The sequence below is a fragment of the Drosophila albomicans genome, chromosome 2R (assembly GCF_009650485.2).
Source record: "Drosophila albomicans strain 15112-1751.03 chromosome 2R, ASM965048v2, whole genome shotgun sequence".
NCBI classification, from domain to species: Eukaryota; Metazoa; Arthropoda; class Insecta; order Diptera; family Drosophilidae; genus Drosophila; species Drosophila albomicans.
In genome coordinates, this window is record NC_047631.2 from 6671492 (window position 1) to 6697492 (window position 26001).

Below are 26001 nucleotides of genomic sequence, written 5' to 3' on the forward strand. Positions count from 1 at the left end.
ATTTGGTATATCTTATGGATAATACCGAAATGTTTTGCTTTTATTCAAAATGGGTATCTCTCAGTCAAGCACACTCGACTGTAGCTTTCTTATAGCAAACAAATCTACTCCAGTTTTTAAATTATACTCGTTATTTAGTTATTCTTGATTATCAGAACGGATCTACATGTAACAATAACTATAAGTGCGGTCTAAAATTTTAGGTCCATCTCTTATAGTCTCTGAGGTATAGGCGACAGACGGACGGACGGACATGATGTGGAAATGCCTCCTTTTGTCTGTTACATACATGTACTGTAGTTATAATACTGTTGTACTTTGTAAAAAAAACTAAAATAACTGTTTGAACATTCGGATCATGTCATCTTTGAAATATCAATCACTCGTTTTCTGACCTTAGTGTTGATATTATTTTACAACTTTAGTCTTACTTTCTCGCCACTAGCAGAAACATATAATTTTTTCCAAATTCCAACTTCAAAATGTTTATCGGTCCGGTACAAAAAGGTAAAGAAACTTAAAATATTACAAAAAATATTCTTACTATACAAACCAAATTTATTTAGAACACTTGCATATGATGATCCTTGGCTGTGGTTGGCCTTGTGGATCGTTGAGCGGACCCTGCGATGGCTGCTGCGGAGGTTGCGGCGGTTGTGGTGGCTGCTGTTAAGGATTTGTCTCAGGGAAAGTAATTCAACTACATTTCCTGGAACACTTTCTTTGATGCTATTGTATCGCGACCATAGACGATAGCAACCATTCTTATAATCATATAATTAATTCCTAAAAACCATGCTAAAATAAACAGTTTGAAGTAAGACAAAAACAGTACGTGTATTTGTAATTAATTTGTATTCCTAAATTTTGTTATTACAATTCTGCTATAAGACGAAAGTATGTTGATTTTTTGACAAAGCTCAAGCATCGGCACTCTCGACTGCAGCTTTCATACTTTGTTTTTTTAAATGATCTTTGGTTGCGTTGAATAAATGTACATCACATCGCACAAATACTAAAATATATCAAAGGCTATAATTGGTAAGGATGCAAATCACGTGCCGCATTTTATAGTTTCGTCCAATTGATATTGAAGAATTCAGAAGTTCAATATTGAACTCTAAATACAATTCGATCAATTGTACTAGGAAATGTATTTTCAACATTGGAATAATACATTATATGGTCTACACCGAAATAGATTGGGGTCATGTAATAATAACTCGTCCAATAGTTTGAAAAATATTCCAGAATCAAAAAAAAAGATTTAAATGTTAAAAAAAATAATTTAATCTATTTATCGGTTATTTATATTTTGTTATCATTAGGGTCGCCCCAAATTATAGAATTAACTTAGGCTCAGGATATATGTATACTACTGTGGGCAAAAAGTAGTAAGACTTTGTTCATAGTCTTGCTAACCTATAAACAAAATATTTCGACAAATGGATTTCCGCACGAAATATAAATTAAAAAGTCTTACTACTTTTTGCCCACAGGAGCATTGTCTTTGCTTTTGGTAAAAAAATAATTTAATAGATTCACTGACAAATAGTTTACTTTTTTATACCCGCTACCCATAGGGTAGAAACGTATTATAACTTTGTGCCGACAGGAAAGTAACAGGTGGAAGGAGGCATCTCCGACCCTATAAAGTATATAGATTCTTGATCAGCATCAACTGCCATCAGCATCATAGCCATGTCCGTCTGTCTGCCTATGTGTCTGTTCGTCTGTCCGTATAAAACACTGGATCTCAGACACTATAAGAGAGGGGGAGCTGTAATTCTTTTCGTCAGCATTTGTTATGTTTGCACGCAGATAAAGTTTGTTTCGAATTTTGCCACGCTCACTTTCGTCCCCGCGAATTTACGATAATAACAATAGTAATTATAATTCCTGATAATTTGGTTGCAATCAGATCAGTTGCTTTGGCCGACAATATGGTATATTGTGCCGTGTATGGCATATTTTGAATGTGATACTATATCATTATACCAAATGTATCATTTGGTATATTTGTATGTAGTATTTTCGGTATTTTGAAAATAATAACGCAATATTTTGCTTTTATTCAAAATGGGTAGCGGGTATCTCACAGTCAAGCACACTCGTCTGTAGATTTCTAACTTGTTTTTATCCAATAAGTAAAATCATTGAATATTTATTATTTATGTACATATATTATAATAATAAGCTCTTTTTTAGCTATATGTGAATAGTGAGTACCGTGTGCAAGTTAAATCATATGAAAAATGCAATAATAAATGAAACTTCAAATTTTTCTAAAATTTTGATGCAACGTAGATATATGAAATGTTAATTTTGTCAATCATATCCGAGCAACTCTTCGGAAAATTAATGAATAGCAAATGTTGACCACCAATAAAATTCATTAATTTTAATTTTCTTTTAATGTATCACAAAATTTGACGTAGAAATTTTAAAAAAAAAAAAATTTTTTTAAAAATGTTTAATTCCAATTTCTTAAATATTTATGAGCTAATTTCAGAAATTAATTACTACATTCAAATATTTTATATCGTTTTCTTCATCCACTTTTTGAAATAATCTAATCACCTGTGAAACATCAGTCATTTATTCAGCGTCTTAGGTACTGGAATCATTTCAAATCGTTAGTCTTACTTTCTCGCCTTTGGCAGCAACACATAAGTTTTTCTAAATTTCAACTTCGAAATGTTTATCGGTCCGGTTCAAAAAGGTAAAGTAACTTAAAATATTAATATTAAAATATTCATGTTGCTTAAGCAAAATTTAGAGCACTTGCACATGATGATCCTTGGCTGTGGTTGGCCTTGTGGATCGTTGAGCGGACCCTGTGATGGCTGCTGTGGAGGTTGCGGTGGCTGTGGTGGTTGTGGCGGCTGCTGTTAAGGCTTTTACATAATTCTGAAATTTCTTAGAACACCTTTCATGCAATTGGATCGCGACCGAAAACAATAGCAACCATTTTTATTACCAGAAATTTTTAAATTCCTCAGAACAATGCTAAAAATAAATATGTTAAAGTAAGACAAAAATAAAACTGTTTTGTATGCAGTGTAGTTTCCAGAGTAAGGACACCCTGGGTGTAATATAAAAAAAAATTTAAATATTTATATTATATATTTTAATATCTTTAAATATAGAAGAAGTTGTTCTAAATTATGCGGCTTTTTGTCATTGTCCGGTTTTATTAACGTTTTTTATTATATATACATATATATTTTCTTTAGTTTAAATATTTAAAATTGGGAATATATTTACCACTTTGCAAATTCATTGTTTTTGTTTAAAATCGAATTAATTTCAATTCACAATAGGTTTCTTAAATGCAATGAAATCGTATGTAATTCTGCACAGAAAATTGTAGCTCCCAGTTTCAAGTATGCTTCTAAAATTTCAGGTAGCTAACGTAGAGTAACAAACCGAAAGGAATTGTACGAGTACGAACAAGTATGCGGAAAGCAACGACAACAATTGCTGGAAGAAGGAGTCCGCATTACCCATGTACGTACTCGTATGCGTACGAAATGGCATTGCAAGGACAAAGGCAGTGCTTAATTTATGCCAACATGCAGCAATTAATTGTGGCAAAGTAGAGCTGAAAAATGAAAGTAGTTACTACAAAAGTTGCTGGCATTTAAATTAGCTAACGAGCGATTTTAATTAGTGCCAAGTGGCAAAAGTGGCTTGAGTGTGACCCGAAATAAATGTGCAAGCAGTGTGCAAAAGGGGTGGCATTTTTACTTGCATTGTTGATGTCAGTGCTTGAATTGATCAAAGTAAATTACTCGCCAAGAGTTGCTCATACGCCCCATGTGACCAAGTACAATTATTAATGACTCCCAGCAAATGCAGCACTGCTGCTGCCACACAGCCACTGACATTTCAATTCATTTTTAGGATCGCAGTGGTGTCTGTTTCCCACACATCGGAATACTATATCACGTATTAGAATGTCGGTAAAATGCCTGGGGATATGATTTCTATCATTCATTTTCTTGGCGCGTGTGGCTTGTGTCGTGTTGAGTTTACAGTTTCCAGCAAAAGTGTTGCCACTTTGAATTATGAAGCAAGTGCGCATCTTGACATCATCATTGGCCCCTCTATACACACACATACATATACACGTATACACTTATATATGGACATACAAACACACACACATACACACGATGACGCAGCTTGGGGAATAAGCAGATGTGGAGCATCTAAGCTTCTGAGTGCCAAGCAAATGAATTGTTTCAGCGTTGAACTTGACTCGTTCTTGTTTCCCTGGTTGCTCTCTCTCACTCTCTGTGTGGCAGTCAAGTCGAAGCGTTTAATAAGCGCAATATACATACATCGATATGAATAAGTAATATGAATACGTACATATGCCTTTGCCAAAAAGTTAATTGGATGAAACGAAAACAGAACTCCAGCTGGTCTCGTAATCCAGAAGGCACAAGTGCGACCAACTTAACTCAACTAAGGTTGCATCTGAAAACCGAATTTGGGATACACTGCAATCTATTGAGCGACAAATTAAATGAAACCTGATCAATGCTGTTTAAGCTATGAAAAGACTAAGTTGACGAATTGTATTGTCTGTTGGAAAAATATGTGTCTATTGTACATTTCTTAAATTCCTATAGTTAAAAGTCTAAATAGGTACTATTTATAGAGAGTAAAAGGAGGCTTCTCCGACTGCATAAAGTATATATTATCTTGATCAACGTCAACAGCCGAGACAATATAGCCATGTCTATTTGTCCGTTTGTTGGTCTGTCCGTCAAAGTTGAGCACACTCGACTGTAGCTTTCTTACTTGTTTATTAATGCCATTGCCAAGAATCGTTTCACAATAATTCCGCTTTTCTATGACAAATGAATGTTATTTATATTGAAATTTGTATTCTTACTGCAATTTATGTTTAATTTTTTTAATTTTAAATATATATGTACATAAGGGATAATAGGACAAATGGCTTGATTATTTTCTTTGGTTTGCTTCTAATAATATTGCAAATTATTACAAATGTTATTTATATACATGTTATATAAATGTTATTTATATAACAATATTTGTTGTATTATTTATTTAATTATTTAATATCTGACTATTTCTATGATTTGTTGTTTTACTTTGGTTTCAACTACTTCATGCAGTAAGATCTAAGCCTTTAGCTGATGTTGTACGTCTCTCGGAATGAAAGTTTCAAAAGAGAATGCGCTAGAAATATGCAAATCACGCCAAGATATATTTTCCAGTTGAACAATCCCCAAAATGAGCTCTCAGCAACATTGGCCTCGAGCATTTGATGATGAGAACTAAACTCCAAAGGTGATTGCAGCATTCTTGGGTTGGAAGAAAGCCAATCAATGTCTTCCAGATCATTATCGGGGGCATTCGCATAGTCCATCTGTTGATCATGACGAGCTGCTTGCGAGCGTTGAAAGCTCGGTCGCAGGTGTCGCCTCATGAACAAACTGCTGTTTCTACTAACGTAACGCAGAACGTGGCTGCCAACAACCGTTACCTTACGCACCAGCGAATGTGGGCGTGTCCGTGTGCGTTCTATGAGTGGCAGCAGTGGCAGCTGATTTTGAGGCAAATGAATTCCATCACCGACAGGCGTATACTCTGTTATGCTGCCATTCTCCATTTGGTTGTCACTTGGTGGCATATCAGTTTGATGGGGATTTGACAGTGACTCAGCGTGTTGGCTCTTGGCAGAAACGAGATTTAAATGCGGGATAAAGGCATAGACTTCTATTGTTGATGGGGAATTTAAAAGACAAATCGAAACCGAAAAATACAAAGCTGAATTTGAGACAATTAAAAACGACACAACACTCTAAGCAAACGTATGTGATTCCTGCGTTTTATTTAGATAATCAAACTGAAACTAAAAAGGAACTAGGAAAATATATGAACAACAAATATTTTTCAAATTATTTCATGTAAAATGTCTTAAGAACAATATAACAATTTAAAGGGATTATATGTTGTTCTTAAGACACTTTGACTCTTACTTCTTAAAGGCACATACAAACAACATTTGTTAAACTCTTTAAAAGCGCACTAATCACTTTGCAAAAACTTAAGCACTACAGTCTTCAAGTTGTGAGTCCCAACGGAAGCATTGTCCGAGATCTTGAATCAACCAATGTGTCGCTGTTGAGCATTTATGCAAATCACATGGTTGCCAGTGTGTATCTATGTATGTTATGTATCTATGCCACATGTTGCAAGCTAGCAAGCATGCAAGCCAGCCAACAAGCAACTTCATGGCCAAGCACAAAAAAATCAAATGCAGCGAGTGGCTCACACATGACGCAACTTGAACACGATGCGGCCGAAATAACAAGAGACACACTCACACTCTCACACGGACACGCATACATATGCATGCAGAGAGAAGTCGCGTTCATTTTGCGCCTTATCGGGGTCCGCAAGTGTTGTTGCTCGTCGCAACGCCTGAAATTATGCTAATTTCTTGGCTTTTTATGCAGCCAGCGAGCAAGCTGAAACCAACATGCACAATTCTCCAACTTCAACACAGCCGCAGCAGCTGTAGCTTCTACTGATGATGTTGCTGCTCTTTCCGCTGCTGCCCATGGAGAACCATGAAATTTATTAGCAATGGAACTTATGGGCCACAGACAAGGGACCCGCAGCAGCTGATAACGTGCCATTAATAACCACCGCCATGGACGTTTTTTGATGATTGAACATTCAGTAAACGCTCATTTACTTATCTATGCGGTCACCTACTTGAATCTTCACTGTACATAATTGCTTACCAAGTTGTTGTTTGTGGCACATTTGGATGCTAAGCTAAGTGCCAAGTTCTTGCAGTCCCTTGTTCTTGCGGTTGCATAAACCTCTTAGCCTCTGACTAACCCACAATGTCCACACATTTGTGTGAGCACTTGGTCAGCTACAAGAATTGTAAGGTCTTGGTCCTTGTTTTTGTTTTGAAGTGTGTCTGCTTTAAAATATTTCAAAATTGTTGAATTTATATTTTATAAATATGTAATTAAATATATAATATTATAATTCGTAGTTTACCCAAATTTCCCATTAACCATTCATTCATGTGAAATGATTGCGTATAAAACTTGCTTAATTGGATATGGTTGCCTTCGCCCATATGCAAATACTCTTGCAAATAATTTTTGCTCGGGTCGCTGACAGGCCAACTTTAGTACCAACTTGCAATTTTCATCATCTGCTGGCAAGGGAAGCATTAATTCGACATGGTCAATGGGTAAGGGAGCCTGAAAGTATGCAACGTTTGCCGTTAACTGAAAGCATTTGCATGGCATCAATAGACACGCTCTCTTCCTCTCTCGTTCCCAACTCTATCTGTCGATTGTACCTCAACTCACACAAACACACACGCGCCCATGTATACATGTGTATGTGTGTATGTGTGTAAAAACTTTTGTTTTTGCATTACACAACAATGCAACAAAAGTGGCCGCAACTTTGCTCAGTTGTATTGTAACGCCCCGTCCAAGTTTGGTTAATGAATGGCAGGCTTAATTATTTGGCCAAGGGGGAATCGTGAGAGCCAGCGGAGGGAGTGGAACGGCTGGAGGGGCCCACAATCAGCAGCCGTTGCCCCATTGTTATGGATATTGCCTGAGATGCCCCTCAGTCGAGGGTTGCTTTTAATAAATGTTTATATCAGTCCGATGCAACTTTTTTTATTCTTCTCTTTTTTTTTGTTTCTGCCTCGTTTAAATATTCCGAGCGCGGCAAAGTTTCAATTGTGTTTGCTGTTATGGTTGTTTTCGCTCCTGTTATTATTGTTGTTGTTATTTTTCTCCCTCCTTTTCCTGTATATGTTTGCCATTGATATTGCTCTGGCAATTGGCTGTTGATTTTCGGTTTTTGTATTTTTTATAGGCTAATTCACATTGCATATTTAATTAAACGTTTTCAGGTTTTGTTGTTTGTTTTTATTTCCGATCAATTACTGCGAGTTTTCATCGAAAGGTTTGTCAGACTTCACATTGGATTGCATTGTTTTTGCTGCTGCTTGAGTAAATTTCAAATGCAAAATAGAGAGCTATATGTACGAGTTTAGAAAATACAAAAATTTGGATGGTTTTAAATAGAAAACAAGAATTGAAAACAGTATTTAGTATTTAATTTATTCGGTGTTTTATTATTTAAGTAGTTGCCACATAAGTTTTCTCTTAGCTGCCAGACTAATGCTGAAAAATTGCTGGCAGTAAAGCGTTTGAAACATTTGCTCAAACACTTCATCAAGTTCACGTATGCATACAAATCGATACATGTGTGCGCTAAACAGACCGGACGCGAATCCTCCGCTTCTCTCGCCAAGTGCAGACTATTTGGCATCTAAAGCCTGCAATCCATGCCCTTTCACCTTGCTCCCCCCTTGGTCCCACACTATGGAGTTCGCTTTTGCAATGCGTCAACGTCTCGCTTGTCATGCATTTTACGCATGAGAAAGTATTTTCAGTTAACAAGTCCGAGGGGTTGAGCAATAACAACAACAACAACAACAACAAAAAAGCAAAACGGGTAGAAAAAAATGAACAAAATGAAAAGAAAAAATCGGAATGCAAAGTGCAGAAGGAACTGCACATAAAAATAAATCGAAATAAGGCGAACAAGTAACAAACGATGCGCCTGTCAACGATGTGCCTGGCAACGCCTGAGGATCACAGAAGGCGCACGGAGTGGAGGACGGGTGCTCTTCGATGCTGGCCGCTGGTTTTGTTTATGGCGCGATATGAATGACACGTGAACGGGAGACAACCAGGAACAGCAGCAGGAGATGGAGGTGGAAATGAATATGGAGATGGTGACGGAGACAGAGGAAGGTGGAAGCAGCAACCGCAGTCGCTGGCAAAAATTATGAAATTTAGCACAAGCCACAGACGAGGCAGCAAAAAAAGACCCCACAGACATGCACAGTTATATGACAGCATTTGCCATATCGCACCTGCTGCACACACACATACACCGATACTAGACACATATCCATATGTGTGTGTGTGTCCATATATACATGGAAGTGTGTGTGAGCGAGCAGATAGATGTGACGGCCAATGCGCTTAGTACTTTCATTTCGTTTGGCGCAAATTGCTTAACCACAATGCATGTGTGTGTGTATTTGTATGCAAAGGGAGAACACACACATGCATGCACACAGGGATATGTGCACTCACATATTGCGGCATTAGCAACGTCAGCCTTGTGACGCTTTGTCTCTGTCTAGCACTCTACAGGAACAACTCTTGCAAGGTGTCGCCAGCAGCTGTTGCTGTTGCTGTTGCTCGACTAACGGTTTAACGCTTTGCTGCGCTTTTTTCTTATGCCACCCATGTTCTCATCTTCTCACACCACACACACTCTTACACTCACACTCACATACGCATACACAATGTATCACTCATTTGCAGTGTCTAGGCAGGCTGCTTGCTGCTTGACGCTGACAGCCGTAGGTGGTTGGTCGGAGATTGTTGTACAACCGCACAAATTAAGAGAAGTGTAAATGCGGATGATTCTGAAACAGCTGACGAATTTACACTTCCTTATCCGATTCAAAAGAATCGAAGTTAACATTTGCAGCAGATGTACTTTAATCTGATTTCAGGAAGTAACAAATAATAATGAATTTTCATTCAATCCTTAAAATTAATCAAAAGCAACTGTATATCAGTTACATATCACAATTAAATAAAAGGATGGAAAAGATGATTGTTGTTAATTTGTTCTCAGAAAAAGATAATTATTACTATAAATTGTTATGATTCACTTGGGAACTTTTTTTTCTCAATCTTTAATAGTAATTAAAAACAAATTTATGACCATGTTATTTTTATTAGAATAGATTGTGATTAAATTATTAACCTTCTATCAGTAGAATATTTATTTTAATATTTTTGCAATTGGTTTGCTTTTAGTCTTTAAAATAAATCAAAAACCAATTTACTACTTAACTTTTTATTAACACAAGTAATAACGCTACGATTGTCCTCGAGTTTACTACATTCAAAATATACCATAAAGGACAAAATATTCCAGACTTTCAGCCAAAGCAATTAAAATTCGATTGCAGTAAGCGTTCATAGAAAGTTATTTCTTAAATAACTTGAAACTTGATCTTCCTTTTGCCTGTAAAATACACTTCCTGCAGGCATAAAGTTATAATGCACTTCTATCCTATGGGTCTAATTAAAAATACATATGTGTGTATATAAATAAAAAGAGTTGCATTCAAATATGTATTCCGAACAATTTGTTTCTCAATAAGTTATTCATCAGGTATTTTTGTAACTTGTATGATATGAAATGCAAATGTCGAACAACAATAAAATTATTTAAATACATTTGCGTAATAAAACTGGTAAACACATTTTACTGTGATGAATACTTGAAAGGCATATTTTTCATATCATACATTCGCCATACATTCTTATCCCGATTAGGCTTTGAGTCTTTAATTTTGTGGCAGCTTTTCACGCTTTGAATGTACCCACAGCATTAATGCCAAAAAGTAGACACAATTTTCTGTCTGCCTTAAGACTTGCTGTAATCTTTTGTGATTGCATGTGTCTAATACCCATCTAATCCGAAGTCCATATAAAAGAAGGCTTACGCACCTATTATCATAATTATATGAAAGGCAGTTGAATGCAGCATAAGATAAGTCCGCTAAAAATAAATAAGCCACAATTTTCCATAAATAATTTAAAACTGTCTACTTGAGAGTGGTTGACTACAAGATATGCTTATTATAACAAAATGTATTAAATATAACAAATGTATTATATTTTTTAGAAAATGTGTCTGAAGGCAGCATATAAAAAGACAAAAAAACTGAATTGAAAACTAAAAAAAAAAACAAAAAATATTGAATTGTGGCTAGCAAAAATTGAAATGCTTTAATTTAAACTATTTGAATTTCCTCACCAAATATTTCTATGATTTTGCAGGCCATTGTTGCGGACATCGACAAGTTGTCCACTAGTTGCTATTAAATTTGATTGCTGCTAGTTATTCGCAACGGGGTTCCACAGCAAGCATGTTGATTAAATTTAAGTTTTCTGAGCATAGCTTGACTTCATTTCGATTTCAATTGTTGCTTTTCCAGCAAATACCTTCTGACAATTGGCTTTTGGCAAATATGCCAGCCTTTTGTTGCATTTCCGGAAGCACACACACAAATAATCGATGTATGTGCAGCCTTTCCAGCAACCTTGTCACACACACACACACACACACACACACACGCACACAAGGACTCCTTTGCAGCCACTTATGTATTGTGGGTTATGTGTTGTGTATTGCCCCCAGGAAGTGCATGCAAGGAGTTGTTGTACATCTGCTACGGATAATCGACTGCTTGGTAAATTGACAAAGTTGCATAATTGTTAGAGAGCCAAAGGGTAATTGTAATTAATAGACACAAAATTATAATCTAAGGCCAAAATGGCAAAATGACTGTGTCTCGTATATGGATTAAAATTAATATTCAACTAAATTCAAAGGATAAATAAAATGATGATTAATGTTGAAAAAGATTTCATTCAACTTATTTTCCTGCATTAGAGTTGTGTATTTAGGTAAGTCGTTTCAAACAATTATCCAATCCTATATTTGACTAAGGGACATCAAATTAATACTCTCAGTATCTCATTAAGAAAATCTTACAAATTTTCAGAAATCTGTCTAGTATTACACTGAACTCCAATCATTAAGATATCCAATAAAAGACTGCATTAACTACCCAACAAATACTCGAGTCGTTTATTATGTGAATGTAATTTATTATTCACTTACTCAAATCAACCATTGTAAAAAGGTATTTATTTGCTTTAATAATTGAGCTGGCAAATTTGCAATTTTCAAATTAAATTTATGTAAGTTTTAAATGTTTACTTCCCATTGAGTTGACAGAAAATAACAAATATTTGTCAAGTCATATTTATATTTATATTTATGTTGATTGTTTATTCACACTATTTGTGCTCCCTTTCCTTTTTCAGTCTACAAGAAGTATTTGCGGCTGAAAACGGAAATGAATTTAGCGACATTTCCGCTTGACCCATTTGCAATTCACAAACAATCAAACATTCCCTCACATGCAATGAATTCTTGGCGGCTCTTTGTTTGCTTCTTATATTTATTTAACTTTGGGGTTATTTGTTTGATGGTGGCAAATATCCCCACCGCCAAAAACTGTTAATGAAACAATTAGCAGATTGATTTCTGCTTACTTCGAATAAATGTATATGGTAATATCCCCAATCATTGCAGAGGCATATGAATTACGCCTATCGTTAATTAGAAAATTCCTTTAAAAGCAAATCAATCAAGAATTTCCAATTTAATATGTTTAATGCTGAATGATGCCAGCATGGTGTTTATTGGATATTGCAAGAAATTCTGTTGTTTCTCTTCTAAAACTCTCCTGAAAACTGATTGTTAAATTTGTAGTGTTTACCACAATAATTTATTGCAATAATAAAATATTTTTATTATTTGACCTACTCAAAAACTATTTTATCTCCTACAATACAATATAAAGAAAAAGGATTTTACTTTGCAGTTGATGCGCAGCTAAAAGTTAGTTTAAAAATTAAACTTTTTATCCATAACTCAGAACAATTTCGTCACACAACCAACCTAACTCTTCTTAGTAGTTTTATCGCCGCACAATTGTATCCGACTTATTTTGATGTTTGTTTCCTTGATTGCAGCTTAACTTATTTCTCTCATGCTTCATGACCTGCACTCGCATGTCGAAAAGTTTTTTTCTTCAATACATTTTCAATACTTTTTTGCTTATATTTTTATTAAACATGTTGCTATCACAGACTTGAAGGTTGACTGAAATAAATTGACCACATTGTTTTTGCATAAGATACAAATTCTGAAAAAAACGATAATTGCCGGTAATTGTTGAATAATTATTGGGTATAAGCTTAAAATTGATTCTCTTTCTGTAATAAGTTTTATCTTTAAAAAAAAAAAAATATATACATATACGAGATCTGTGAAAACTGGCATTCATAATTCTAATAATTCATAATTCATTTTTGCCACTTTAAGTACACAGAGAGAAAAAAATCTATATTGAAAAAAGATTTGCGAACTTTTCGATATAAAAAATCGTGAAACAAGATATTTGGGTTGAAAAAATCTTAAATCAAGATTTTGTTGTTCAATAATCCTTTCAAGGCTCAACAAGTAAGAAAGCTGCAGACGAATGCGATCGACTTTGCGATACCCTTTTTAATAAAAAGTAAATAGAAATAATGCGTAAATAAAATTAAAAAGTAAATCCATCCATATCAAAATATGTGAGATATAAATATGTCAGATATTACTTTGTGTGTTCATACATACATGCAGAAGGAGGCACCTCCGACATATATATAGCCATGTTCGTCTGTCTGACAGTTCATCTATTTTCAAATAATTTTATTCAAATTTCTACCGGGTTTCACACAGTCGAGAACACTGTATCTATCTTATTTATTAAAATAAGAATTGTTTTACTTCCTTCCTCTAAAATTAGAACCAAATCCTGGTGTTATTGCTGTTAGTAAGAAGAGAGGCTGGGAATTATTCTATCGTGTGGTCGGTGGTCCTATTGAGAAAATGATATGTATTAATAAAAGTTGGACAAATGTAAATGTTGTACAAATAAAATGTACATTTTAGAACGATTGATCTTGATTTATGATTTAGACTTCTTGGCTCAATTTTAAGATTTTTCTACTCAAGATTATATCTTGAATTTCAATATTAAGCAATTTAAAATTTTTGTAGACATTTTATGCTGATTTAAGATTTTACCTGCTTGGTTCAATTTTGATATAAAAAAATATTTATTGAAAATTGTGTTCTTTAAAATTCCATGTTTTTTTCTGCGTAACATCAGTGAGGCGAATGTAATCATTTCTCTATTACAGTGTCGCTAGAACCAAAAAAAAAAAAATAAAGATTTATGTGTAATTTTTATTTATTTTTCATGTTTGAATCGACATCAACATTCTTTGAGTTTTGTGCCAATTTTGAGTCTGTGTTTGTAGTAACTAAAACAGTTCAATTAATGTTTACTCTAATACAAAACAAAAACTTAAAATCACTTACAATTTTGAAAATCCGAATTATTACGAAATACTTTATAGCTAGCCAACATTATGGATGATATACGCAATCGGGATATGAAGGACCTGATTAATTTCTTGTTCTTTCTATTGAATCGTCAAAACTTTCATCTGCATCAGATCCGCAACGAGGAGAAACGTTTTCGCAAGGCCGTTGACTGTTATGCCACAACTCACACGAAGTTGAGCCACGTTTGCCAAATTCGGGACTTTCAATTGCTGCTAGCAGAGAATTCTCGACAGATGAAGATCCACCATGAAAAACTACAAAAGTTCCTCGACTTGAATGGGGATCTTAAGGATACTCCATTGTATCAAAAGGCTACGGAAGTTTTAAAGGAGACGCTCCACACAATGTAGCAACGTCGAAATGCTTCGAAATCTTAGCAGTTTTTAAAGATATTATTAATTCAATGGACAACGCAAAGAACCTAAATAATAAATATGTAATTAATAAACGATGACGTTTGCTGCAATATAAACTCTTGGCAAGGGCATTCATAGGTCTTCGATTTAGCTCATTGCTGGTTTCATTCTGAAGAGTTGACCAACTGACCTGCGGGAAAAGTATGCGAGCAAACCGCAAACTAAAGTAATTTCTACTTAGCCACAATTTCCACAGTAACCAGCATAGAAAAGTGCCGGCAAAAAAAGTTTAAAACAAGCAGCGACGCCGCAAAAATTAAAATAAAGTGCCAAGAAAGTAAAAGGCGAGTGCGTTGGCCATCTTGAAGTTGGCCCGAGCGTTAGCAACTGCAACTTCCGGGCCACGGCACGACTTTCCACTTCTTCTTCGGTTTGCTTCTAGTTAAACCCGCATAACACAAAACTGTTACCATTGCGTGCGTTCCTCCCACCTTCCATTCCCTGCTCGCGTTTTTGTATTTATACCCACTACCCATAGTGTAGAAAGGTATTATAACTTTGTGCCGCTATTACAAGTATGTAACAGACAGAAGGAGACATATTCGACCCTATAAAGTATATAAGTATATTCGGATCAGCGTTAACAGCCGAGACGATACAGATATGACCGTCTGCCCGTCCGTCCGTCTGTATGAACACCTAGATCTCAGAGACTAAAAAAAGATATAATAAGATATATAAGATATAGATATAATATTTTTTAACAGCATTTGTTGTTTGTCCGCAGTCAAGTTTGTATCAAATTTTTACTATTCCCACTGCCACCCCGAAATCGATAAAAAACGAATAAAAAGCGTAATTTTAAGGATAAAGTCGATGTCTACATGAGTTCTGAAAATTATGTTGCGATTAGATGAAAATTTCAAAAATTTAAGAAATACTTTTATATGGGTAAATAAACACGCCATCTTCCCACGGGTCTTAGTTGTTTTGACCGACGTATTTCGTACCCTATATACATTATGAATGGTTCAGTATTTTTGCAGTATATATTTTAGGAATAATACCGCACTGTCTTGCTTTTATTAAAAGTAGGTAGCAGGTATTTCACAGTCGAGCACACTCGATTGTAGTTTTCTTACTTATTTTTTTTTTTTTTTGTTGTATAATTTTTTAACTCATTTTGCACTCGAGAAACGCAGCAACTGACGCTAACACTCTCACCTTTTGCGCTTGTTTCGCTTGCGAGTTGGACAAAGACGAGTGCAAAGTTTTCTGACCCAAAAGTCGCCAAAAACTTTCATTCATATTCGCCAAGTACTACATCCCATTCGGGTTAAGAGCCAAATTATGAATTTTACAGTGACTGACGTGCTAAACATGTCCTTCTTTTGGACGATCCAACTCTGCAATCTAACAACAGTAACTCAACTTAATCTACATATATTATAACAACATTCTTTACAACGGAATATTGTTTGTTAAGATGATACTTTCCTGCAATAATTAAATAAAAAAATAATAATAAAACTTTGAATATTCTGTTGTTGTTATCAATCTAATTAAACAAATTTCATTTTTGTATATAGAATTGAATTGCAAAATAAAAGGTAAATATTTTCCGTTCTTTTTATTAAAAAAAATTATTGTATAAATTTCAGATATAAGAAACAAAATCATGTTGAGACAATTAAATTTGGAGATATTCATATTACTGTTATATACGGAATAATCCTATGCCAAGAAACTTGTTTTCCCAAGGTCTATACACGCGGAATCAAAACTATATTCAAGTTGGCAAATTAGCAATGTATAATATATATCCCACAGCCTCTGCATAACTACTTTTATGCTTCAACGTAAAATGTTGCAAGTTATGTATATGCTAAGATAAATTCATTAGCTTGCCTTCAATTTATTGCTTAATTACAAAAAAGGATACATTCATTTTTATTTTAATCTCAAAATAATCAAAAATAAAATATTTATTAAATTAAAAATTAAATTGTTCCATATGCCAACTCAGAAAGATTCGGTTTCACTGTTACTTTATTGACTCTAGGAATGTGTTTCACATAATTTAGACTTTTAACACAGTTTAGTAGCTTCATACCAAGGCTTTCGCTGGATTGCTTATAATAAGAATTAGTAAATTAATAATAAATATATAATAATTCAACAATTATGTATCAGGAATTGAAAAACATGTTATTAGTCCACACTCAACTCCTCGATGCGTGATACGAGCACAGCTTTCGTTGCAGATTTCGCAGGCTTTTCCCCAAAATGAGTATCCAATATGAAACGCAGTTGAGCGACTGTACAACCGTTAAGGCGCTTATCCTTGATAAGTTGTTCGACAACATCATACGATTTAATTTGATCCTCACTGATTTTGGCCACCTTTGGAGCGCTGGCCCCATCAGCCTCGGTTTTGGCTGCTCGCTTCTTAGCCGTTTCAATTTCGGGACCAAACATGCTATTATAGTCGGGAATAAATTTTTCAATGCGTTTATTCTGTACAGCAGGATCTGGCAGCTGGCTAAGATTGTCCTCATCAGATTTAATGTTCAAGGCGAGTGCAAGTAAATTGGATTGCAGCACCTCAAGATTGGGATCATTGATCAGATTTGGCTGATAGTCGACCGTCAGTTTCTTGATGACCTTCTGAAAGAGTTCAACATTCTCTTTTGCGGCCGTATTTTCAATATTATTCCAATCGCACATATCGATGTCTCGAATGTCCCTTGCCTCCGGCAAATAGACAATCTTAAAGCCATCGCCTGAGAGCAGCGAGCGATAGTTCTTGTCATCTGGCTGAGCAGCTTCCACGGGCACTAAAGCCACATAGCGAGGCACAGACTTGCGCTTCGATAGGAACAGGCAAATGGCGATTTTCTCGCGGTGCAAACAGCGCTGCCAGAGCGCACAGAAGAGACGCTTTGATCCAACGATGCTCTGATCATCAGGATACATAAAGCTGCAGGGCTTACTATAGAAATGTGTAGGCAATGCCGAGCGATGCTTGAATCCCAGCAACATCATTCCAGGCGGGTGCAAATTGCGCACGCGATTCAATTGCTCTGTCGTCACACGCAGCGTCTCATCACCCACTTTGCACTCGTACCAACCACCCGTCGTTTTAATCTGATACTCATGAGTTATCTGCTGCGTCTCGCCATCCTCCTTTCGCACCATTATCATGCGCTTCTTTTTCACCACGCTATTGTCACGTCGCATTATATGCACCTTGTGCGGATAGGATCGACGCTGAAAGTAATTGTAGAACTGGGCGGATATCTTGAGATTTGGGCCCAGTGAGAATGTGAAATGTCCCAGACAACGACGCAGAAAGTCTTGTCGCAGCTTACGATCCTCCAGAATTTCGCGCTGTAGTTGCGCATCCGGAACTCTGAACGCATCTATTTCAATAGCTGTCGGAAAAATACGAGCATTAGTAAAAATATTCACTGGGATTTGAATCAAACAAATTAATCATACCATTATAATTCTAATTGATGTGTATAAAATGTAATATATACATATGTACATGATCAAATACATAAAATATATGGATATTTAATTATTATATTTGTGAAATCATTAAAAAGATAATTAAAATATATGAATTAAATATTAATTAAAAAAAAAAAACGATTCACAACTCAATAGCTATGCGAATTGAGACTGTAAGCAATTGCAAAAGCGCAGCCAAATTGCACTTCACTTGGCTGCGAGTGAATATATCGCTCAGTTTATTCTGCGATATCATAGAACCTCAACGGCTACAACTGCTCGCCGACAAGGGGAACAAACATCGCATAACTAGTTATACTACTAATTATCCGCTTACCTCGCGACAGAGTTATGAACTCTTTGTAGAACGGCTCGTAATCGAAGTCATCATGCATTGGAATGACCTGGAATTCGAATTCCTTGCCCTCCAGATCGTTGGCCTTCTGCAGAGCAGCCTGGAATTCCATGCTGGAGGGCAAATGGGGTTCCTCGATATCTGTCATATACACAATCTTAGCATTGTTCAATTTCTTGCCACACTTTTCCAGCAGCTCAATACACAGTCGAATCATGTACGCAAAGTTGCCACGGCCATCGGGTTCAGCTATGCCATAATCGCTGGAAAAGGACTCCTCCGCTGTGCCCATAAATTCCAAATAGTGCTCTACAATCGATTTGGTCAGTTGCCGCAGTGGAAGAAAGACGGCACAATTCGCTGGCACAACAATGTTGTCCAGACACTGTGCCTCGTGGGGTGGCGGACTGTGCTTGGTGTTGGAAAACATTAGACCCATCAGATCTTTGTCGTTCACCAGCATGCCTGAGATGAAGGCTCCGCGTATAATTTTGAGTGCCTCCATCAGCCTCTCTGTCTATCGATTTAAATAATAATTTAATCAACAAATTGCAAATTGAGTGTTTGGAATTATTACCTCCAGGTTGGCGTCGACAACAAAGAGAATCGCCTCACGCCCATTGAAATCACGCTTTATTTCGGTGTCATCCTCTGAATCAGTCAACTCAATATCACGATCTGGATTCCAACTGCTCATTTTGCCTTAATTTACTTGTTAATGTTTTAGTTTTTAAAGTCCGCCAATTTCACAACAGCGATGCGACGCCGGCAGAAATTGTGTGACCAAATACGCAGAGTGCGCAGACATCGTTGACATTTTTTAAACATCGATATCGATATATTTGCAGCCAATATTTTATGAATAATTATTTATTTTCTACTAAATAATAATTTTAAGCTATTTATTTTTTTTTTTAAATGGAGTGTTTTATTTGAGATTTCGATATTTCTGAAAGAAAACCGAAAAGTCAGCGAAACCGCAATATTAGAGCAAACTGCTGGAGTAAAACAAAAATAATTTCTACTACTTTTCTGGATCTTCAAAACGGAATGTGTCTTAATCAAAATTTAAATTAAAATAAATGAAATAGTTACATACGGCATACGGGCATCAATGCTAAACTTCTATTTAAAAATTTAAATATACCGCTTAAGTTTAACATGTACTAAAATTGACCACATGCGCAAATTAGAGACTGTACTATAAGCAGTGCCATTTTGAGTAAAAATAATATAACTATTAACAGATGGCGCCAGAAAGACAGCACCATCTATGAGTCAACGCACTTGATGCTTCAATACTGGACATTACAAAACGATAAAAAACAAAAACACTCCAAGTTCGTTATAAAAATGTTTAATACTATAACAATCAGTTTATAACATATAACTAGGTGCTTCCAAAAAACATAAATTATTATGTTACAAATTTACGTATTTGATTCTACGATACTTCCATATCGACCGAACATCTCAAAAACGTCATCGCTTTCACTGCAACTAGAGGAATCTAAATCTCCCAGGATGGTAGTGCCTTTTAAGTTGGCTAATATCTTGGCAGATGGTCGATAGTAGATGTGCAAACGACTGTCATAAGTACATGTGCCAATATGATACTTCATAAACCGGCTTGCCTTACGTCTTCCAATAAAGGGACTTAGAATATTCGCCGTGAGCACAAACTTATCATATCCGTTTTCACTCGAGTTCATATCAGTTTCAGATCCAACGGATGATGGTTTGTGGAGCAGAATCCCCTTTTCAGTTACCACAAAGGCAGTTTGTGGCTCCGAATCCAAGTCAAGGACTTGCTGCTGAGATTTGGAGTGTTTCCTGCGCCTTATGCGGACATTAATGGAATCCTCAGTGCTGTCACTTAGCAGTGCTATGATTTTAGGTGTTGGATGTCTTGTTAACAAGTCAGTATTGGCATGGATTGGACTATTCGTATTAGTTAGTTCGTCCATTCCTTTCTCTTCCCTTCTTTGGCTCCCATTAAGTATGTTATCGGAGATATGACTCTTTTGTTTAGTAGCTGGAGATCCTTTTGTGGACATCGCTTCATTAGAATCTCGAATTTCCGAGTTCCGTTGCGACTGGTTTTGTCTCTTCTTTGTTCTTCTACGCATATAACTGGAATCCTCAGAGCTGTCACTTTGTAGATCACGAAACTTTGAATTTCTTGCTGCCGCGTCAGCATTGGCATGTAATGAACTATTAAGGGAATTCGAGTTAATTTCCTTCTGGGTAGGAATTTGCTTACTTTTCTTCTTCTCATAGCTGTCATTTTCTTGTTTATCTGCTGAAGATCTTGTTGAGGATATCGCTTCCATAACCTGCAGCTGGTTTGGTAAAGAAGATGTAGTAGCATCAAACTCTATAACTTGCAAGCTCCTTTGCAACTGCTTTCCCTTCACCTTCGTTCTACTCCTGACATCAATGGAACTCCCAGAGCCAGCACTTTGCAAATCCACCATGATTTGCTGCGATGTCGATGCTCGAGATCTCCTTGTCATGTTAACATTAGGCGAATTGGAGTTAGTTTGCTCAGGTGTAGATTGCTTCCTTTTCTGCAGTCTCCGGCTCATACTAAGCAAATTTTCAGAGGAATCGCTTTCTTCGTTATCTGTCTGAGATATTGGTGAGAAGATTGTTGCTTTCGCCGACTGGTTGATATTCAAAGAAGATGCAGTGTGCAGCGAGCGTATTTGGGACTGCTCACTCTTCTCAAATTTTGTGCTTACATTAATGGGATTTTCCGAAATGGAATTGTAGTCCTCAGACATTTTTCTCTTAGATTGGCTCTTAGGCAAACGTAATTGTAGAGCCTGCTCTTGGCTAGAAAACGCAGAGACATCTCTCCGTTTTTTAATACTTGCAGGAGATCTAAGGGTTAACTCCGTTGGACTAGAAAGGCAATCGTCTTCCAATTCTTCGTTTTCCAGTCTGCACATTTTATTGGGCACTGGGGAAGACGTCTTTCGCTTTGTCCACATATTGCCGCTGCCTCGCATCCATGGGGCTGGTAAACAGTCTTGTCCTCGGCAATGGCATTCGCTGTGATAGCGGTAGATGCGGTAGCTGCAACAGCGTTTTCTGCACTCACATTCGTCGCTAGATGATGAGGATGAAGCAGCTGCAGCAACAAATGATGTGTAGCGTCGTTTCCGAAACATCTTACGACGCTGCTGTCCATTGAAAGTGACGCTCGTGAAACTGTGGCAATGCCCCCGATGTCTTAAGTAGTGAATTCTTCTTTGTGATAGTGCTTGCATGTGACGGCGATGCTGCTGCTCCTCGAGTAGATCATCCGCCTGACAGGCGTACTTGGCACGCAGCTCGGCGCGCTTGCATGGCAGCGTGCGATACATTTTGATAGTGGTCAGCGAAGTGCTGCTTTTGGTGGAAATATTGCGCTTACGACTATCGCGAATATAGCGAGCTGTGTCCATAGAATGCATAGACTCGCCATCGCTGCCGTTGCTGCGGCTGCTGGTATACACTTCTCCTGGTTTTGCTGGTGTCGCAGCTGGTGCACCTGTGCTACAGTTGGCAAAGGAACTCTTGTGGCGTCTCAGCCAGCCGCCTACATGCTCCTCAATCTTATCCGCATCGAAGGTATTGAGTATGCGATCTAAGCCAGCCTGCTTCCACTTGCGTTCATGCTCCTCAATAATGGGCACCGTCTGGCTTAAAATCTCGCTTTGATCCCCGTGGCACAATAACAAAGTGAGTTCTGTGTTTGTTAAAGATTGAGTGGATTTGTTGAAATCGTCTTTAACTTCGCACTCTTTAGCCTCTTCAATGGCGTCATTGTTGTCGGCCTCATCTTCAGATTGAAACAATTCACCCAGTTCTTCAAATTCAAATTCATTGCCATCATCTTTGTCCAAACAATTCTACAGCGATCACAAAAAAAAGAAGCGTCTTAAGTTGCCGATCTGCTAATTAATGGACTCTTACCTTGAAGAAACTGGACCATGTTTTGGAGCGTTCGTAGCTCAAGTTTCCTAATAATTCCTCGCCAAAAGACTGCGACATTTTCACAGTTTATTGAATATTAATTTATTATCAATTCCAGCTTGATCGTAGAAACTTAAATTGTTAATAAAAAGAGCTTTCTCAAAGCTGTTTTGCTTGACACCTGAGTCGGAGTGTGACCGCAACCAATGTACGAAAAATATACATGTTAACAGCGAAGTGACATACCAGAATACGGTATGATAAAAAATGTCAATCAGTTTTTGGAAACACTTCGCGTTGCTTTTGTTTCGAAAAAGTAAATAAAGAGCCGCGTAATTTGAAATAGCGTTATTTTAGATGTCATTTTAAAAATCGCGCATAACTTTTGTTTTTTACCATTATTCGAGGTTCCTTCTAATACTGACTAGAATTTTGTATTTATTATTATTAATATTATTTTCCCCATAACATGCAAAAGCGTATCCTACCTTGCTTTCAAACTTAACACAAACATTCTTCCTCAATTTGAGTATCACAAAGGTTTCTTTGTTTAGTGTTGCCAGACCAACTGCCAATGTGTATTTCAAATTCATTGAATTTATCGGCCGACCACCGCATAACTTATCGATAAATTTCCAACGAGTACGAAATTTAAAACCAGTCGTGAGTCGCTGCAAACAGATATGTTGCGCCATTTGAATGTCACAATAAGTATTTAGATTCAATAACTACATGATATATACGTGGGCCCACGTGTTGTTTATTGAGTGAATATTGTAATATTTTTTAAAACTTAGAATTGATGTTACTTTAATCTAAGCATTTCAGTTTCTTAATAAACAATAGAACACTACGAGAAGTAGAAGTCCATATGAAACGTTCAGCGAAGCTGCCGCTGATCTCTGTTTCTTAATTGACTTGGACAACAGCACAACGCGAGGAGGTGCGGCTGGCACCGCATGTTGAATAGGTGTTGCTGGAGGTGCTGCGTACACGACGGTTACGCCAGAAGGATGCGCTGGTGCCGGAGCTGCAGGAACTGCAGCTGGTCTAGGATGTAACAGGACCGTGTGCTGCTGCGTGCCATTCGTTTGCGTGGCATTGACGCTGTGTGTGTAGTTCAAAGTTGGAGTTGGTTGTGATGCTGCAGGAACATTCCATCCCACAGGAGCAGCTTGCGCTGGCACCACGTGCTGTGGAGTTGCAGGTGGTAATCCATTGGGGCAGACGAGATGAACAGTTTCGGTGTATAATTTACGATGACCCGCAACAGGCTCTTTAATCGTTTGCTTATAGCATCCATTTGCATCTGGCACTCCATTCTCCACCACCTGAGCCACTGGCGCAGCTGCTGGAGCTGCTGATTTGGCCGAACTCTTGGCGACCGCATGGCCAACGACGCCACCCATCAATGCGCCTCCCAGCAAGCCCATGCCTAAAGTAATTCAAATGTATAACACATTTTAAATTTGTTAGAATCAATAGTAATCTCTTACCGAAGGATCTTTTTCCGCCACGAAGTGGCTTCGCTTGGGTGCCAACACTAAGCAGCACGACTAAAAATATAACTCTTACCAAATGAGGTCTTGACATTGTGAAATTCGTTCAGTCAACTGGAGCGATGGCTTGATTCTGACTTAAGTTCGGCATTTCAATCAACTGCGCAGAGTCAAAATAATACTTCGCAGTTGTCTATATTTACACAGTTGTTCCTAAAAAAGCTGCAACACCTATGATACGGTTTAATTTAAGATAATACATCCGAATACACGTTCATTAATTCAACACGGGAAAATAAACTAGGAACAAACAGTATGAATCCGCAAAGCAAAATGTTAAATGTTTTTAAAAAATTGTTTTATTTTACCAAAAATTGTGCTATAGAAGTCAATTAACTTCAAAACAAGAGAGTAAAATAAGTGAGAATAAAATGATTGTCAAAAATAAATTAACTTAATTCTAATTTATTAAGTACTGGGTCAAGTACTAAGGTCAAAGTGTCTGATTAAATATTTATAAATGGGTTTTACGTCATAAAGTAAATTCAGAATGAATCATATTAAGATATGACAGAAAATAAATATTATTTGAAGTGTATTTAGTATGAGAGTTATTTAGATCATTTATTATTTTTGGGTTTGGTAAGTAAACATATAACATTGTACATCTGTTTACTATTTGTGTTGAAATTTTATTTAGGTTTAAATATATATAATTTACGTATTTTTTATTCCACTAATTGTTATATTGCTTAAGGTTTTTTACCTCATTAATATTTATTCATTTTATTGCATTGGGACATTAAACCCAAACAACAAAAACAAATGGTTATGTTTCGGCTTTTACAAAACGTTGTCAGCTAATAATTATCACAATGAAAATAAGGTTTGCGATGCAGAAGCCATATGCATGGAACGTGTTTTGGACTTGTGAGGATTGACTTGAAGTGGTGTGATTTAAGTCCAAAATTGCCAAAAACTGAAACGAGAATAAAAACTTTAATTGTTTAATGAGAGCAACTCTTTGTTGCTGTCCCTTTCCCACTTTGTTGGTTTGTGTGATCGGCGCCCTTTTTAATATCAGCACATATATATATTTTTTTCGTTTTTCGTTTGGTTTTGCTTGCAGCCGACAGGCGGCAGACACAGCTGCCACATTGCATATGGCACGTGAGGTATTTCATTTAATTTTGGATAATTTCTCGGCAAAGAAAGACACGCAACATGGTTTATGTTAACAACCAAACAAGTCGAGTGGAGAGGCTTAGCTGCTTTTGGGGCCATTGATTAAATGGGCTTAAAGCATTGACTAATGATGACTGAAGATTGGACAGCGCGTTGGAGCGCATAATTCGACTAGCCAATGGCCAAATGGTTGTCGAATTGTACATACAAAGTTGTTGGGAAAGTGCCGCATCATCTTGAAGGTTGCCTACAACAAAATGTTTCTATCGAAATCCTCAAGTCATTTGTTTCGTGGGATTTGCCAGCGCGCGTCTTTAATTTGCTTAATAAATATTTGTTTACTTTGGGCCGAGCTGGTTCCCTGATCTTAGTCCTTGGCGCCTGGACAATTGTCAATTGCAGAGCATTTTCAAGTTGTCAGCATGAAGCGAGGGGTGGTGTGGGGTGGGGTGCGCCACTTGAGTTCTAGTTTCGGGCTGCCAACCATAAATCATTCGTAACGCCGAACGATGACGACGAAAATGTCAGGCGCAGGATGCGCAAAAGGACAACGAAAAGCAGAGAGCGACGGCGGCATTCACAAGGCGTTGCAGCGTCTTTACACTTGATGGACATTCAGGCCTTGTGGCAATAGCAAACACTCACTCTCACACACACACAGACAAACATTCACCAGACACTGTCCTGAGCCTGCAAGGATAATGACGCGCAAATCGAGCCCATCATCAGTCGTCTTCGTTGTCGTCGCCGTCACCGTCTCTGGCGTTGTCTCTGCTTTGTTTCATGTTGTTGTGCTTTTGCTTTTAGTTGCCTCTATTATCCTTAATGCGACTCACTTTGTTAGAAACGTCAGTCGGGCTGCAAGCGCCATTATCATCACGTTGTGTCTCTTTGAGATACAACGAACACAAAAAAATAAAACCTACTATAGCACATCGGAAAATGTGCAGACACGCCGGCAGCAGTC

The 26001-nt window shown here is 37.0% G+C and overlaps 4 protein-coding genes and 2 long non-coding RNA genes across 6 annotated transcripts; 3 read left to right on the forward strand and 3 right to left on the reverse strand.

Annotated features, from left to right (window-relative positions):
- Positions 1–265: 265 nt before the first annotated feature.
- Positions 266–829, forward strand: LOC117574891 (uncharacterized). The gene is made up of 2 exons (XR_004572822.2): positions 266–507; positions 567–829. It is a non-coding gene; the product is annotated as an uncharacterized LOC117574891 (long non-coding RNA).
- Positions 830–2597: 1768 nt separating this feature from the next.
- Positions 2598–3046, forward strand: LOC117574893 (uncharacterized). The gene is made up of 2 exons (XR_004572823.2): positions 2598–2722; positions 2780–3046. It is a non-coding gene; the product is annotated as an uncharacterized LOC117574893 (long non-coding RNA).
- Positions 3047–14082: 11036 nt separating this feature from the next.
- LOC117574763 (uncharacterized) lies at positions 14083–14590 on the forward strand. Its single transcript, XM_034258706.2, has one exon. The coding sequence runs from the start codon at positions 14184–14186 to the stop codon at positions 14508–14510; it is 327 nt and encodes a 108-aa protein (XP_034114597.1). The 5' UTR covers positions 14083–14183; the 3' UTR covers positions 14511–14590.
- A 1844-nt stretch (positions 14591–16434) lies between these two features.
- Positions 16435–19185, reverse strand: LOC117575492 (ATP-dependent DNA helicase 2 subunit 1). The gene is made up of 3 exons (XM_034259726.2): positions 18965–19185; positions 18370–18904; positions 16435–17950 (listed from the first exon to the last, which is right to left on the reverse strand). Exons 1-3 carry the CDS (start codon positions 19082–19084, stop codon positions 16728–16730), a joined length of 1878 nt encoding a protein of 625 aa, XP_034115617.1. The 5' UTR covers positions 19085–19185; the 3' UTR covers positions 16435–16727.
- Positions 19186–19730: 545 nt separating this feature from the next.
- On the reverse strand, positions 19731–22833 carry LOC117575432 (uncharacterized). Its single transcript, XM_034259636.2, has 2 exons — positions 22351–22833; positions 19731–22286 (listed from the first exon to the last, which is right to left on the reverse strand). The coding sequence occupies exons 1-2, from the start codon at positions 22426–22428 to the stop codon at positions 19818–19820; spliced, it is 2547 nt and encodes an 848-aa protein (XP_034115527.2). The 5' UTR covers positions 22429–22833; the 3' UTR covers positions 19731–19817.
- A 252-nt stretch (positions 22834–23085) lies between these two features.
- LOC117574640 (uncharacterized) lies at positions 23086–24163 on the reverse strand. The gene is made up of 2 exons (XM_034258538.2): positions 23847–24163; positions 23086–23785 (listed from the first exon to the last, which is right to left on the reverse strand). Exons 1-2 carry the CDS (start codon positions 23941–23943, stop codon positions 23175–23177), a joined length of 708 nt encoding a protein of 235 aa, XP_034114429.1. The 5' UTR covers positions 23944–24163; the 3' UTR covers positions 23086–23174.
- Positions 24164–26001: the final 1838 nt, after the last annotated feature.